Source organism: Haemorhous mexicanus, chromosome 13 (genome assembly GCF_027477595.1).
Source record: "Haemorhous mexicanus isolate bHaeMex1 chromosome 13, bHaeMex1.pri, whole genome shotgun sequence".
NCBI lineage: Eukaryota > Metazoa > Chordata > Aves > Passeriformes > Fringillidae > Haemorhous > Haemorhous mexicanus.
In genome coordinates, this window is record NC_082353.1 from 14,147,515 (window position 1) to 14,160,996 (window position 13,482).

General features: G+C 41.1%; 1 protein-coding gene across 3 annotated transcripts in view; it reads right to left on the bottom strand.

Moving 5' to 3' along the window:
* The window catches only part of ARNT2 (aryl hydrocarbon receptor nuclear translocator 2), a 101,003-nt gene that overhangs the window by 24,273 nt on the left and 63,248 nt on the right, over positions 1-13,482 (bottom strand). For all 3 annotated transcript variants that reach the window (XM_059858507.1, XM_059858508.1, XM_059858506.1), the window contains 4 exons: positions 7,317-7,393; positions 5,256-5,390; positions 4,397-4,471; positions 288-439 (listed from right to left, as the gene is read on the bottom strand). In XM_059858507.1, coding sequence (XP_059714490.1) covers positions 288-439; positions 4,397-4,471; positions 5,256-5,390; positions 7,317-7,393 — 439 coding nt within the window. The remainder of the gene's footprint in view (positions 1-287; positions 440-4,396; positions 4,472-5,255; positions 5,391-7,316; positions 7,394-13,482) is intronic.

Consider the following 13,482-nt stretch of genomic DNA (forward strand, 5'->3'; position numbering starts at 1 on the left):
GCATTAGTTCAAGGCAGCCTGGACTGAGATCAATGGCCTTGTCTAATGACATAACAGATAAGTGACGTTTCCCCCAGTGCAGCCAGGCCCTGGAAGCATCACAGGATAATGACACAGAGAAACAGCTACACTGGGAGATCTCCTGAGGCAGCAAAACCCTGTTACAGCCTGCACTGTCAGAGAGAAACAAAAAGTATCTGCTTAAAAAATTGGGATGGGCTTTACAGCAAAAAAGAATGGCTACAATTCCCTCAAAACTGCAGAGGGGAGCACAGAAAGGCACATACTTGACATTAGTGTTGGTGCAGATGATGTATTCAATCTCATCAGAATAAGGGTTCTGAAACGTGAAGCTGCTGGTTCTGATCAGCATCCACTCCCGGTTCTTGGTGCGGAACCGATACATCACAGACAGGACTTGACCTTTCAGCTTCACCACCTGCAAAGCCATTTGGAAAGGTTAATAACAGGAGATTGCTATCTGCTGTGCAAATGAACAGTCAACAGCAGCAACTGGTGCATTTTGAACTTGAATTCCAGAAAGCTACGGGGACAGCAGAGGAATTTTTAATTTGGAGAGAATACGCAAAATCCTATCCATGTTTACAGCTATCTACTTCAGGATGAAATCCTCATGCTCTGCAACATAAAATGCTAATTTCCAGCCTGCTTATAAAAAAGAATACAGACTCAGGACAATCATCAGGTTGTGCTGTTATCCCAGCACAGAAACTTTAAGAATGTTTTAATGTGAAACACTTATTGAGAGATTCACAGAAACCAAAATGAGGATCTTTTAAATGTTTGTCTGTAAACCATAAACCAATCACTGCAGCTAAACAAAAGCCTGCAAGAAAAACCATTTTGAGATTGACTGCTTTACTGCCTGGATACCCAGCTATACAATATATGTGATATATCAGCTGCAAAATTTAGGACATTGCTTAAACACAGTGGTGTTCATTTTTTGCTTTTCTAGAAACCACCAGGGGTTAGTTCCCCCCCACTCCAAACATTAAAAGACTCTCTAGGATAGCAAATTGCTAACAAGAATCATTTGCTGCTGGCTTAAAAGAGTGTGCCAGTGTTTGAATGGAGAGAACATTGATAAGCCACTGTCCACTTTAACAGTATAAATTCCTTGCTTGCAGAGGCTATGTGTTTGTAACCAAGAATTCTGATGTCTGGGTTTGGTAACTGAAGTTGTGTTCAAGTCAACAGTAGGGCACCAAGTGAGGATTAAAAAAAGCAGCCAACTAAAGTACATTCAAAGCAATCTTCTCACATTGGCCCTGCAACTGGATTTCACAAGTTAGCCAACAATCTGGGGTTAAGCCAGAAGAAAACTTTCATGGTTTTAAGCCATTCAGCTGGCACTTACCTGGCCTATCTCTGTTTATTTTACAGCTTTTCCACCAGGCTATCTCAGAGTTGCCTCAAGGAAGGAAAGGGAAGGTCTACTGCAAATAAATGCCACATCTTGTGGATTCTTAATCATCAACATCTGGAATTTACCTTTTATTAGCTATCTGCAGCCTGCATTCTCTAAAAGTAGAAGTCCCACTATTTACCCTCTGTCTTCATTGACAAGCAATTAGATTAAGAAAAATGTTCCAATCCTGCTTTTTTCAGAGGTTTGCACTGCAAATTAATCAACTGGATATGGGACTACATGGAAAGAATGCAAATAGAGGACAATGCAAATAGAAGATACGACAAGCTTTAGCAAAGCCCAGGAAAGTTCAAAATCATATTGAAGTAAATGACTTTTGGTTGGTTTTGTTGGGGGTTTTTTAATGCTTTTACAGGGTTTTTCTGAGCTCACTGAGCAACATTCTTTTATCAGCAATTTTCTACTACCACACCCAGGGCAGAAACCACAGAGCTGGTGTAGAGTGTGCAATCTGAACAGTATTCTACTGGGTATCCAACTGGTATACTGGACCCTTTGATATTAACCTGTATTTGTTTGTCTTAGCCTTGAGACTATCTTACTCTGGTCTGATTTTTCCCACCCTGATGAATGAATTTATCTTCCCAAGGAAATAAAGCTCTGAGATAGATACTGGCAATTGACCAAAAATTGCAAAACCCACCCTGCCTCCCTCCTCTGTTACGCATCAGCCTGGTTCTGATACTGTCAGCAAATAAGAAGTGTCAAGTTTTCAGGTTTTAGGAAGAAAAGAAAAGAAAAAAGAGTTTATTTGAAATCACAGTTACCTTTTTAATTAAGAGATTTCTAAGTCCAAACTAACAATAATAAACTGCAATGATCTATTACCCTGAAACCCTGATTAAGCAAGTAGTAATTCTGTAATAATATATAAAGCAGAGAGATTGCTGATGGGAAAATCCTGAACTGTCTTAAGACAGAGCACACAAACAAACCAGCACAAAAAATTTCAAAGCTAATGATTAAACTTTACTTTCTTATATTCTTTGGAAATAAAAACCACCTGGTAGAAAGCTTAACTGTTTACTTCAGTCTTTTACTGCATGATGGGAATAACAGCCCCAATCACACTGCTACTGTACTGAACAAAAATACACCCAAGAAGGCATTGCCTGCTAAGGAAACAACACTATTTTCATAGATTTGACTTAGATTGAGTGAGCAGGAACTTTCACTTCTAATTGCATTTTTTCCTGCTGTCTTTCTGTATGACCTTAAGCAAACCATGCAGGTCCCTGATCTAGCAAATCACTTCTGCACATGCCTAGCAGTGAGTGGTGACAGTGGAGTGCCCAGCAGCCGAGTTCAGGGACACACTGGCAGCCTGCCACAGCCTGATCTCCCTCACAGTGAACACAGGGAGGACCAGGTCATTAACTGCAATGTTCACTAGCCAGCCCTGCTGAGACCCAGGCAGTCACTGCATGGATTCCCTGCAGAGCATGTTTGACAGGCCATTATCCAGCAGCTCTCTGTCACTGTCCCTTGGACAGATGAGTGGAATCAATCATTTGGGCACCACTGAAAAACAGCATATGTGTTCTCACTGCTCCTGCGCCGCTGATGCCATCAGGGAGCTGAACCAGCCCAAAGCTGGAAGTTCCTTGCAAAAGGAATTAGGGCCTCAGCCCTCCCAGCAATGCCAGCATCAAGGCAGCAGGAAGGTGGGGAGGAGGGCAGGCAGGAGAGAAGAGCTGACTCTTGGTCAGACCCCTGTCAGGAGGATTCAGCTGCAGCATCCCATCCCCAGCCAAGCTGGGGCAGAGGAGATGCTCTGGGCCTGGTGACTTGTCTAAAGCACTGAACTCTTCACAACCTGTGAATCAACACCTTGGATTTAAAAAGGTGCTGTTTGCACTCAGTGTGTGCAAGGGAACTGGAGGCACACTTGGCCATGGGGCTGATAAGACCCTGCTGAAGGGGGGATGGTGAGAAACAGCTCAGGAGGACGAATATCTTACACCATCTCCAACGCTTCTGCAGAGACCATAACCTCAGTTTCACAATCTGTTCTAGGGACACAGATTGTGATTTAGTTGTTTTTCCCCCAGAGGCTCTGTCTGTGCATGCCATGCCTGAACAAACAGTTGGCTATACAAATTACTTAGAAGTCACTTCATATCCACATTTCCCAGCTGAAAATACATCTCAGCATCCAACGCAAGATGGATCAACACAACTTGGTTGAGCTATTGGCTGTTGTTAGAAAATCTGGAACCACTTAGATCAACTGAGCCTCAGCAATAGGTTAAACATCCTGTGCTGGGTGTTCTGTGCAGCAGGAAAGGCAATGAAAAGCCCAGCAATAAGGAGACAGCTTGGGGAAAGCCCTGCTAATGAATGTCCCAGACCAAGCTGAAACAGCAAGCTCTGCAATGGAATAAATGTCACTGATTCAGCTGATGTAAATATCCCATGGTAAAAATGCATCAAGAACAGTAACTCCTCCTGGATGTTGTATTTCTTTTGTTACTTCCCTCTACATTTCAATTTCTAACAGAGAAAAAGGGCCACTTTACATCACTTAACATGTTGATGTAAAGTGGTGTAACTCCATTAAGGTACATGAAAAAGCAAACCATCTATGCTAGCAGAGAACTCAGTTACAAACAATCCAGCATCACAGAGGGATGTAACTACTTCCAAATCAACAGCCATCTTGGAGGGTCAATTATTTTGGTTACCACTTAACATAGTGGGATCAACACAGGCATCTCCAAAAGTTTGCTCTGTGCAGCAAAAAACCAAATATATAAGATTTATTTCTGAAAATATTGCCAACCCATCCTACCATTAATTATGCAGCTTAACCAACTGATAACTGACCAACAAATTGTTTTGTATCTTGCCACTTCTTCTCCGGCATAAAAACAAATAAAAACTATTCTGTGGAGAAAATAATAACAAAATAATAAAGTGTGGAACAAAAGGAGGACACAGCACCTGCTGGAAACTCTCTCGCAAATGGCTTTGGTCTTCAGGATGACAGAATTCTAAAATATCTTTCCCCAGAAGATCCTAGAATAAAACATAAAGCTATGTAAAAAACCCAAACTACAACACAAATCCACGTGTACACCTACAAGTAATTTTTACAAACACAAGATCTATCCCATTTAACAAAACTACTCAGTTAATCAGGGATGAACCACACAAACAAGGTTTATAGGCATCATGCCCCATGTTTTTACATAAAAGTTCAAGTTATTCTCTAATACCTTTGAAATGGTGTCTGGAGAAGACTGACATCTGCTACTACAGCTCATTTTATGGCACTAATTTTTGTAAAAACACTTATTATAAAGCAATTTAAAATAAAAAAAATTAATAAGCAAATGAACAAGAAACTACTTTTGCCTCTAAATTGCAACTGCTGGGAATTATCTGAGGGAGAGCTGTGGTTCATTTACTATTCTACTCAGTTCTGTACTAGCCTCCTGTTCAGAGGAGCAGATGTAGCCTAAAGGAAAATAGATGCTGTAAATTATGTTTGCTTACTGTTCAAGAGATTGGCAGAATCAAAGGTCTACAAGACTAAAACTCTCTCCAAGCACTGTTAACTTCCTATCACAGAAATGTCTTCATTGGAAAGCTGTGCAAGGTTGAGAGCACCCTGCTGTTAGAATTTTAATCAGATCTAAAGGTATAAACAGATACCCCACACAGAGGCATGGACAGCAAAGAAAAACGACCAGCATTCGGTGCCCGATGTATGAATTATCAGCTACAAACACTTCATGCTTCCAAATGGCATTTTCTGCATTAGCTCCACCCATTCTCCACATTCCCAGTGGCCACAGACCTGGGGCTGGTAGCCAATGACACTGATGCACCTTGGGTCCACAAAGGTGATGACTCCGTCGGAGTTGTGCCGGGACAGGAACTCCGTGGGGACCGACATGCCGTTCATGTCCATGCACACAGGAGAGCTGGTCACCTAGGGCCAAGAGAGGCACAGCAGTCACCTAGAGCCACGTCTGTCCCACAGCTAAAGGACACAATCTGCTGGCAGACTGCTAGCAGCTGAAGGAAGTAAAATAAAACAGCAGCACAGATAAATCAGAGAACAGCTTTAGTCCAGTTTGCAGGGCAAATATCTCACCCCATGGCTTAACAGCACAGCAGAGAAACAAACACACCAGAGGTTCCCAGGAAGGGGGGATGTACTGAGGAGGAAAGTCCAGCTGGATTCATCTCACTTTGCAGCACATCAGGCATCATGGTTCCTATCTCTGTCAACCAAGAACGAATGACTTGCAGAGGAAATGCAGTCCACTCATCTTAGGACAGGAAACCAACCCATTATCTAAGCAACAGAACTGCTCAGACTAAACACTCCTGTTTAGGTGACATGAACCTCACCTGAGACACCTACAGAACCTGAACCAAGTCCTAAAGAGGCTGAGGTAGGGGATATTAGACCAGCAAGTGGCTGCTCATAATAAAAAACACAGCTCTCTAAATACTCCTCAAATCTCACCAGAGAGGCGTGTGTTTTCAGCTCTCTGCCTGAAATCTGTGCTGTCAGGCCACTTCATATCCATTCTTTCCCACTGGAGTTGTAAAGGAGACCACTGATTATTTTTACAACTTCCAGAGCTATCTCTGCAAACAATGCAAAATGAGCAAAATCTCATTTTTTGGCTAACTCAGAGCTGATTAGTTAGTTAACTGTATGCAAGATTTCAGCTTGCTCTTAGAGAACAAGAGTTTCTAATTTGTGCACCCTGACTCCTTTCTGATTTAACCCACCACAGAGCTTCCTCCTGCCCGCCCTCACATACCACAATGGCTCCTCTAACGTAACAGATGTTTTGACATTACTTGGAAATCATTTTTCTTTGGAAGATGTAACACATGAACCCCCATAACTTCCTTCTTTCCATTAGTGGAATATATTACTCTTGATTACAAAAGCATGATTAACCTGAAACCCATCCTGCAGTACTTGTGTAGCTCTGCCATGGCCATGGAGAGCCACTCTGCAGATGTGCTAACACCTGCAGGCTGTGCACCTCAGGTAAGATGGCTCTGGCCCCTGTTGAAGGGTCATTCCACCTGGTCAGGAGGAGTGATCCTCCCCTAGCAGATGGTAGCGAGTGCAGGGGATCCTGCAAGAGGCTCAAACATGATCACCCATGGCAGAATTCCCAGACCAGGAAGATAAAAACTGTCCTCCCTGCTGTGGGGAAGGAGATTCACCATGGCTGCTTTAGCTCAGAACTCTGCTCAGCAATGCACAAAGGAGGAAATGCACTACAATAACTGCAACCCTCTGCACAAAAAGGAAGGAAAATTTTATTTTCCCAGTTCCTTCAGCTCACATCTCATCTGAATGCATAACAAAATACACGCTGAGAATAAAGCTATGATTTCTGGAGTGCCTCTTGACTGCTTTATCTTTACCATTTTCAGAATAACTCCTGCAATCACAGTTTTTCAAGTAGTTGATTAGTCAGAGAGTGAATGACTGGAAAAATGGCAGGGAGCATATCCCTGGCCCTGGGGGTCACTTTAACCCACCACCTGCAGCACCTGCACTGCCACGTTTCCCACTACCCCCAACACCCCAGCCCCACACACCCTGAAGAATGGCAGGTCTGTGCACACTCATCTTCAGGAGCATCTCTGCTGCTGTTACTGGATTAAGTACACATATCCAGCACCAAAATCACAGTCTCATTTTGCTGCTGGCAGGTTCTAGACAAGTCACTGACTGCACAGACATCAAGGTGCTTTATAAACTGGAGGCATGTTAAAAGTTAGAGTCTAGTAGCAAAACTGTGTGCAAATCTTTTACAACCACAGTAGAACAATGATCATGCTTTCAGAAATAGTTTGTATATGGAAAGACTGGCTTTACCTGAAGCCTTCCTATTGCCACGAGGCAGTATTTACTACCTTGTCCCACATCAGCATCTTCTTCTGGTATAGTCATTCCTGGAGTAAACAATAACAAATACTGTTATAATTAGGAAATTGGGATAAAGAGAGATGCTGCTGTCCTGGCTCTGTACTTTCATAGATGCTCTAAATCTTACAAAATAAGTTCATCTTCTTCTCTATGATTCAGTCATTGCTTCTGGGTTCAGATCAGATGATGCTTCTCAGTTGTGCTCAATGCTACATACCACACATGCATACACAGTACCCACAGCAGCAATTTTGGCTGCTGAGGACAAAGCAGACACTAGAATTCCATTATACACTGAGATAGACAGTAACATTTCCATGAGTGTTGCTCCACCAGCACGTTCTGGAAGAATGGGGTCACTTAACATGGTCAGTGAAGGCACACTATGTCCAGTTTTCTTTGTGAATAATGTTTTATAATGAGCCTTGAAAACAAGGCACAGCCTAAATTAATCACTACTTCTGTGCTCATATTGAACAGCTGGTTTTACTTTTGTCTATAATGGACTAAACCTGCGTCGTTACGTTGAAAGACTGAAAAAAATGCGGATGCTTTGCTAACACTGCTCCTTCCAGCTGTGTAACAGGAATAACTACTATAAACACAGGAATAGCTTCAAAACATACATGTGTACTATTTTCCATCTCAGTGTTTCACAAATAGGAACATTCAGATTAGCACTGTTTATTGCTTGCTGGCTAGGCCTTGAGCTAAGGCTATTTCCCAACTCCAGCACTGAGATAACAAGTCCGTATTAAACACTTAAAAAACGTCTTCCAGGAGTGACACCACTGACCTATTTTAAGTGATCTGTAAACTCTTTCACAAGGCTTTTCAAGGAATTCAGTCATAACAGGCAGTGAATCATTTAAGAAGCACTTCAAAGCATTAACAAACTTAACTGCAAAGCAGCTACCATTTCTGAAACAATTTTATTTTTGAAATTTATAATCCCCAGTGTAAGCCAATCTTTGGACAGTCCAGAGGATGACAGCACACCACTTTCGTAAATGACACCTCTGAAAAATGACTAAAAATGCTGCTGAATGAACTGGAGTGATCTCTGAGGATGTTATTTTGTATCCAAACAGTTGAATCTTATCTGACAATCAGCTTCCAAACAGCATTTTCCAGGTATTTTTTTGTCTTCACTGAACTATACAATAGAATAAAATACACCAAGTATGAAGGAAAACACCCCCATGTTTTTGTATAATATACTGAAACTTGTTCTGCAATAATTTCACAATCTGGGGTGCACAACATTATTTTCAGCCCCCTACTGATAACTAGAATTTTATCAGGGGGAACTTTACAAAGGAGGAGCATTATTATCTCATCTTACAACTGCTGTTTTAAGGACATAACTCTAAGCATTCCAGTTGGATAACCTTAACCAAAAGATCCCTTTCAAATGGTGTTTTTCATTTAAGAAGGACACATTATATTCCCTTGACCTCAAAAGCTTTTTCCAATCATTTCCTCAGTGGCAGAGAGTATTGCAAAGGACAGCAAAGATACAGCTGGACAGCTTCCACTTTGCATAATCTTTTTTTTCTCTGTAGCTTTCAACAGTGATTTCCTTTTTAGGAACTTGGTCCATGCTTGCTACTGCTCAAATAAAATCAAAGTAACATAAACAACCTCCAAAATTAAACCTAGCTAAGAAACATTATTACTGATGTCACTCTGTTGACAAAGGGAGGCTGTTGCTCTAGTTTTCATCCTTTTTTTTCCCCTTTTGCCCAAGATGGATTACATTTGGTCTGTATAGCAAAATGGAAAATGTCTTAGTTGGGTTATGCCACAAGGCACTCTATGAATAAAAATCAATCTGTCTGGAATTAATCAATACATGACCCAGTGGACTGTCAACCCCTTCTCAAGGTGCCTAGAGAAAAAATATGGCAAAAATATTTTCTGCTTCTCTGCAATGTAGGTGCTATTACTGGCAGCATTCCACAAAAAGAAATTCTTTTCTTTATTCTTCAGCTGATATTTTCAAAGATTCAACTCTGGGTGTCTTTATTTGTAGATGAGATTTACTTTTGCTTTAGCACATTTCCTATTGAACACACTCCAGTATGGACAGGTAAATAAAGATGTGCACTGCACTTTTACCATTCTGTCCAGCTCTTAACACAATGCAATATTGCTCCTTAGCACCACCAAGTACCCTCATTATCTCTAAAAAATGTTGTAAGAGCTTGGAGGAAAGCAGCCACGAAACTGACCTTTAGGGGGCATCAACAAAATAAACATCCTTCAGTTATTCACATTCTTTATGTGCAACCCTGGGAGAGGGTTTATTTCTCAACACCAAATATACACCCCTCTCAAACAATAAATACAGTGCTGTGCTTGCCTGAGTTCACATCAACAACTGGCACAGCTAAGCTCCAAGTGAGCATCACAAATAGAATGCTGTGCCATCAGAGGTTATATTAAATTTCCAAGTGTCCTCTATACCAGCAAACAGTTTCCCAGAGGGCAACAGCATGTGTTGGTGTGGACATAAGGAACTTTTTAGTTTTCCCAATGAGCTTCCAGTTCGCTCTAACAACAGAAAAGCATTTTCTGCTTTCTTCTGTATATTCATTTTCTGCTTCCTTTCTCTACCCTTCTGCCCCACATCTGCGAGACACAGAACAGCATTGGTGGATTTATGGTTTTATTTCACTACACTAAGAAATAAATTATTTATAATTCTTTAAAAAGATGGAATTTAAGTGTCCAGTGGTCACTAGCACTCCCCTGATAATGACTGTCTTCATTAGATGCAGTTCTGATGGTTACTTGCCAGGGAAGGAACTACACTGTGTGACTTTATCTCTCATAGAAAACAATGGAAAAAGGCTTTCACAAAAAAGGCTGTGGATAGCATACTAAGGATAAAAATCTTGTGAAAAATCCCAATAAAAACTAAATTAACTACTCTTTAAAAAAATAAAGCCTTAAAAATGACAGCACTGCAAGGAATATTCAACCAATTATTTTGTTTTGTATTGGAAGAGGGAGTACTTTGCACAAACGTCCAGATTCTGGCCAAAACTTTAAAATAACCTAACAGCTTTGGCATGCTGTGGTTAAGATGTTACCGTAAGTCTGACTTGGAAGACTAAAATGTTTCTTTTTTAACTAAAGAGGAAAAAAAAGATTTCAACATTATCTGAATTTAACATTATTCTGTGACTTTATCTTCCCTCTCTACCAAATCTTATGCCATGAAAAGAAAGCAAAACAAACCTATTAAGAAAATATCATATGGACCACAGAAGACTCATTTCCTTCCAAGAATGAGGTATACAGAGGGGAAAAAAAAGAGAAGAAAATAAAATCTTCCTTAAGTTGAAAACAGGAAAAAAACCCAGGAGAAGGTCAGCACATCTCAGTTTTATGACTGGCTATGAACTTGAAGCACTGTCTAGGCTGAGCATCACAAGTTCCATCTGAGCTGCTTCTCTGGGAACAGAGGGACAAAGGCTGGGATTGCTGCTCAGCCAGCCTCAAACAAGGGGTCCTTTTACCACATTCAAAAGAACCCAACCCCACACTCTCATTATTTAACCAAACATACACCATGACTGGCTGGAACATCCATCTGAGACATCTGACTCCTTTCTCCTTTGACTTCCACACCAAGTTTACATCTCATTTCTTGAGGCCAGCATATAACCCATGGGGATACAAGTGTGTAGGTACCACATGCCTGGTTTTGCACTTGCTCTTATTTTTACCTGTCTTTTAGGTGCAATGGAGAAAAATGAACAGACCATTAACACACAGCCCTAATGGAGGCTGAGGCAGGATGCTGCCTCTGTTTCCCCTCCCCTTTCTCAGTGAAGAAGGGGCTGAAGACAGTCTGCCAGTACATGAGCCTTGCTGCTCCACACAAGTGAGAAAAACCACAAAGGCAGGCTGGATGTGCCAGTGTTTTCATGTTGAACACAGACCTGAGCCATAGCACAACAAACCCAGCCCTTAAATTACACCACCAGCTGTCTGTAGCTTATTCATTTTCACCTGTTTGAAGTACTCAGATTACTCCAGATTTGCACAGACTTCTCCCTGCAGAAGCACGGTCAAATAGTCTATCCCACTAATAATGATCACAAAGCAGTTCTTCTCTTGATGCTTCTGTATCAACACTGATTTATTCAGTGTGGAACTAAAAAACCTGAACACTGGCCAGAGACAATGCAATTCAACCCAGAAAGAGAAAATACCAAGTGCTAAACAAATAAAACTAAGTACAGATTAAAGGCATTTGATAATAGTGCTTCTTTAGCTTGTGAAAGTGCACTTCATATTGTATATCAGCTATATAATGCACATGCCACACTGCATGCTTTGAAAGAAAAGGATCTGGAGTCTATACCAGTGTCCACTGGGCAACTGAAAAATAAGTGAAAATTATCTTTTTGATCACTGAATTTTTAAACAGCTGTGATTTAGCACAAGCCCATTTATTCCCAAGAATCCAGAGACCATGCAGGGCTTGCTGATTTCAACAAAGCAACTGTATTACAGGGTAGAGAAGCCTTGGCAAATTCCATTGCTGCTGTAGTTATTTCATTTGCTTTGCAGATTATAGTTGGATTACCACTGGAAATGAGAACAAATGCAGTGATGTTGTCACTTATTTACTCAAACATATAGGGGAACAATTCAGCCCATGGATATTTTCATCAGCTTTGAAAGTCAGTGGATATATGACAATCACCAACACAAAGTGGGGAAGACTGGAAGGCAAATAAACATTCATGAAAAAGGCCCTGATTCAATTCTGTGTGCCCTGGAAAAGGCACCCAGACATGACTAATAGAAGTAACAATTTGGATGGTAACATAAAAGACCAATGAAATTCTACATAAGGCTGTCAAAATCAAAAACATCCCTTAGGATTAGTTTGGAGGCATTAAGATTATGGAGGAGCACTGGGATATCATAAGGAGCACCATGTGATTTTGAGGAGTGGAGTAATAGAAATGGGATGAAATCCAACATTACTAAATGCATAAGCATGCACTTGGGGAACAGTAACAGTCATAAGTTAAACCAACAGAAATAGGATGGAACTTGATATTACTAATTGAAACATCACACAATTCAAAGCAAGATTTGCAGCTGACAAGTGAGAAAAAGGCAACCTGGAAGACATATAAATTTATATCAGATGTCTTAGGATGCCTGCAGGATGCACCACAGAAAAGAGAAGGATGCTGTATCCTACAGTGCCAGGCAAGACAGGAAATAGTGTTTGTGCTATCCATCACTACAACCTCATCTGAAATAAGAATGTGTTGTGCCAGTGACCTACATTTTGAGAAGTCAAGTGAAAACATGAACTTCTTGTGGCAGAGAAAAGCCACAAGTTTAAAGAGAAGGCACTCTGAGAATGAAAAGTAGAGGTGGCCTGGATTGTCTTTGCAAAGTCCAGGATGACAGGACACAACCTCCTTCTGGAAACACACCACAACACTGGAAAGACACAGAGGCACTGGGCATGAAAACTCCCATCTGACCTTCAGTGAAATAAAAACTTCTCATGAAGTAATAAGCAGCAAGGTTTTGGAAGAGTTGAGCTGGAGGAAAGACCTCACTAATGCCAACTGGGATTTGCAATGTGATTGGTATCTGGCCACTGGGCACTCAAGACCCAGAAGATCCTTTTACTCCCAAGCTGCAGAACTGGTGGCTGAAGGGCACACGCTGCCAACATCAGGACCTAGTGCTGACATGAGTTCATGCATCTGTAGTTCTGTATCAACAACATACAACCCTGAAGAGTCAGATCTCTTTAAACATCCCATAACATGAGGCAAGATTCCCATTCAGGCTAAACAAAATCTTATTTGACCTACACCTTCTTGAGGAGACACCCTGTACATCAAGGTCGAATTCAATTGCATTTGGAATTACCAAGAGAAAAGTAAATCTTTTTGTAGAAGAAAACAAAACAGAAAAAAAATCAATTTTCAGAGCACTCTCCAGACACTGTGCTCTCATACTTTTGAGAGAGAAGCAAAATTGGAGCATCTTGACTCCTATTAAACCCTACTAACAACAAGAGGGGCAGTTTTCCTCTGCTTCCAAAACCGCATTTCAGCAAAAA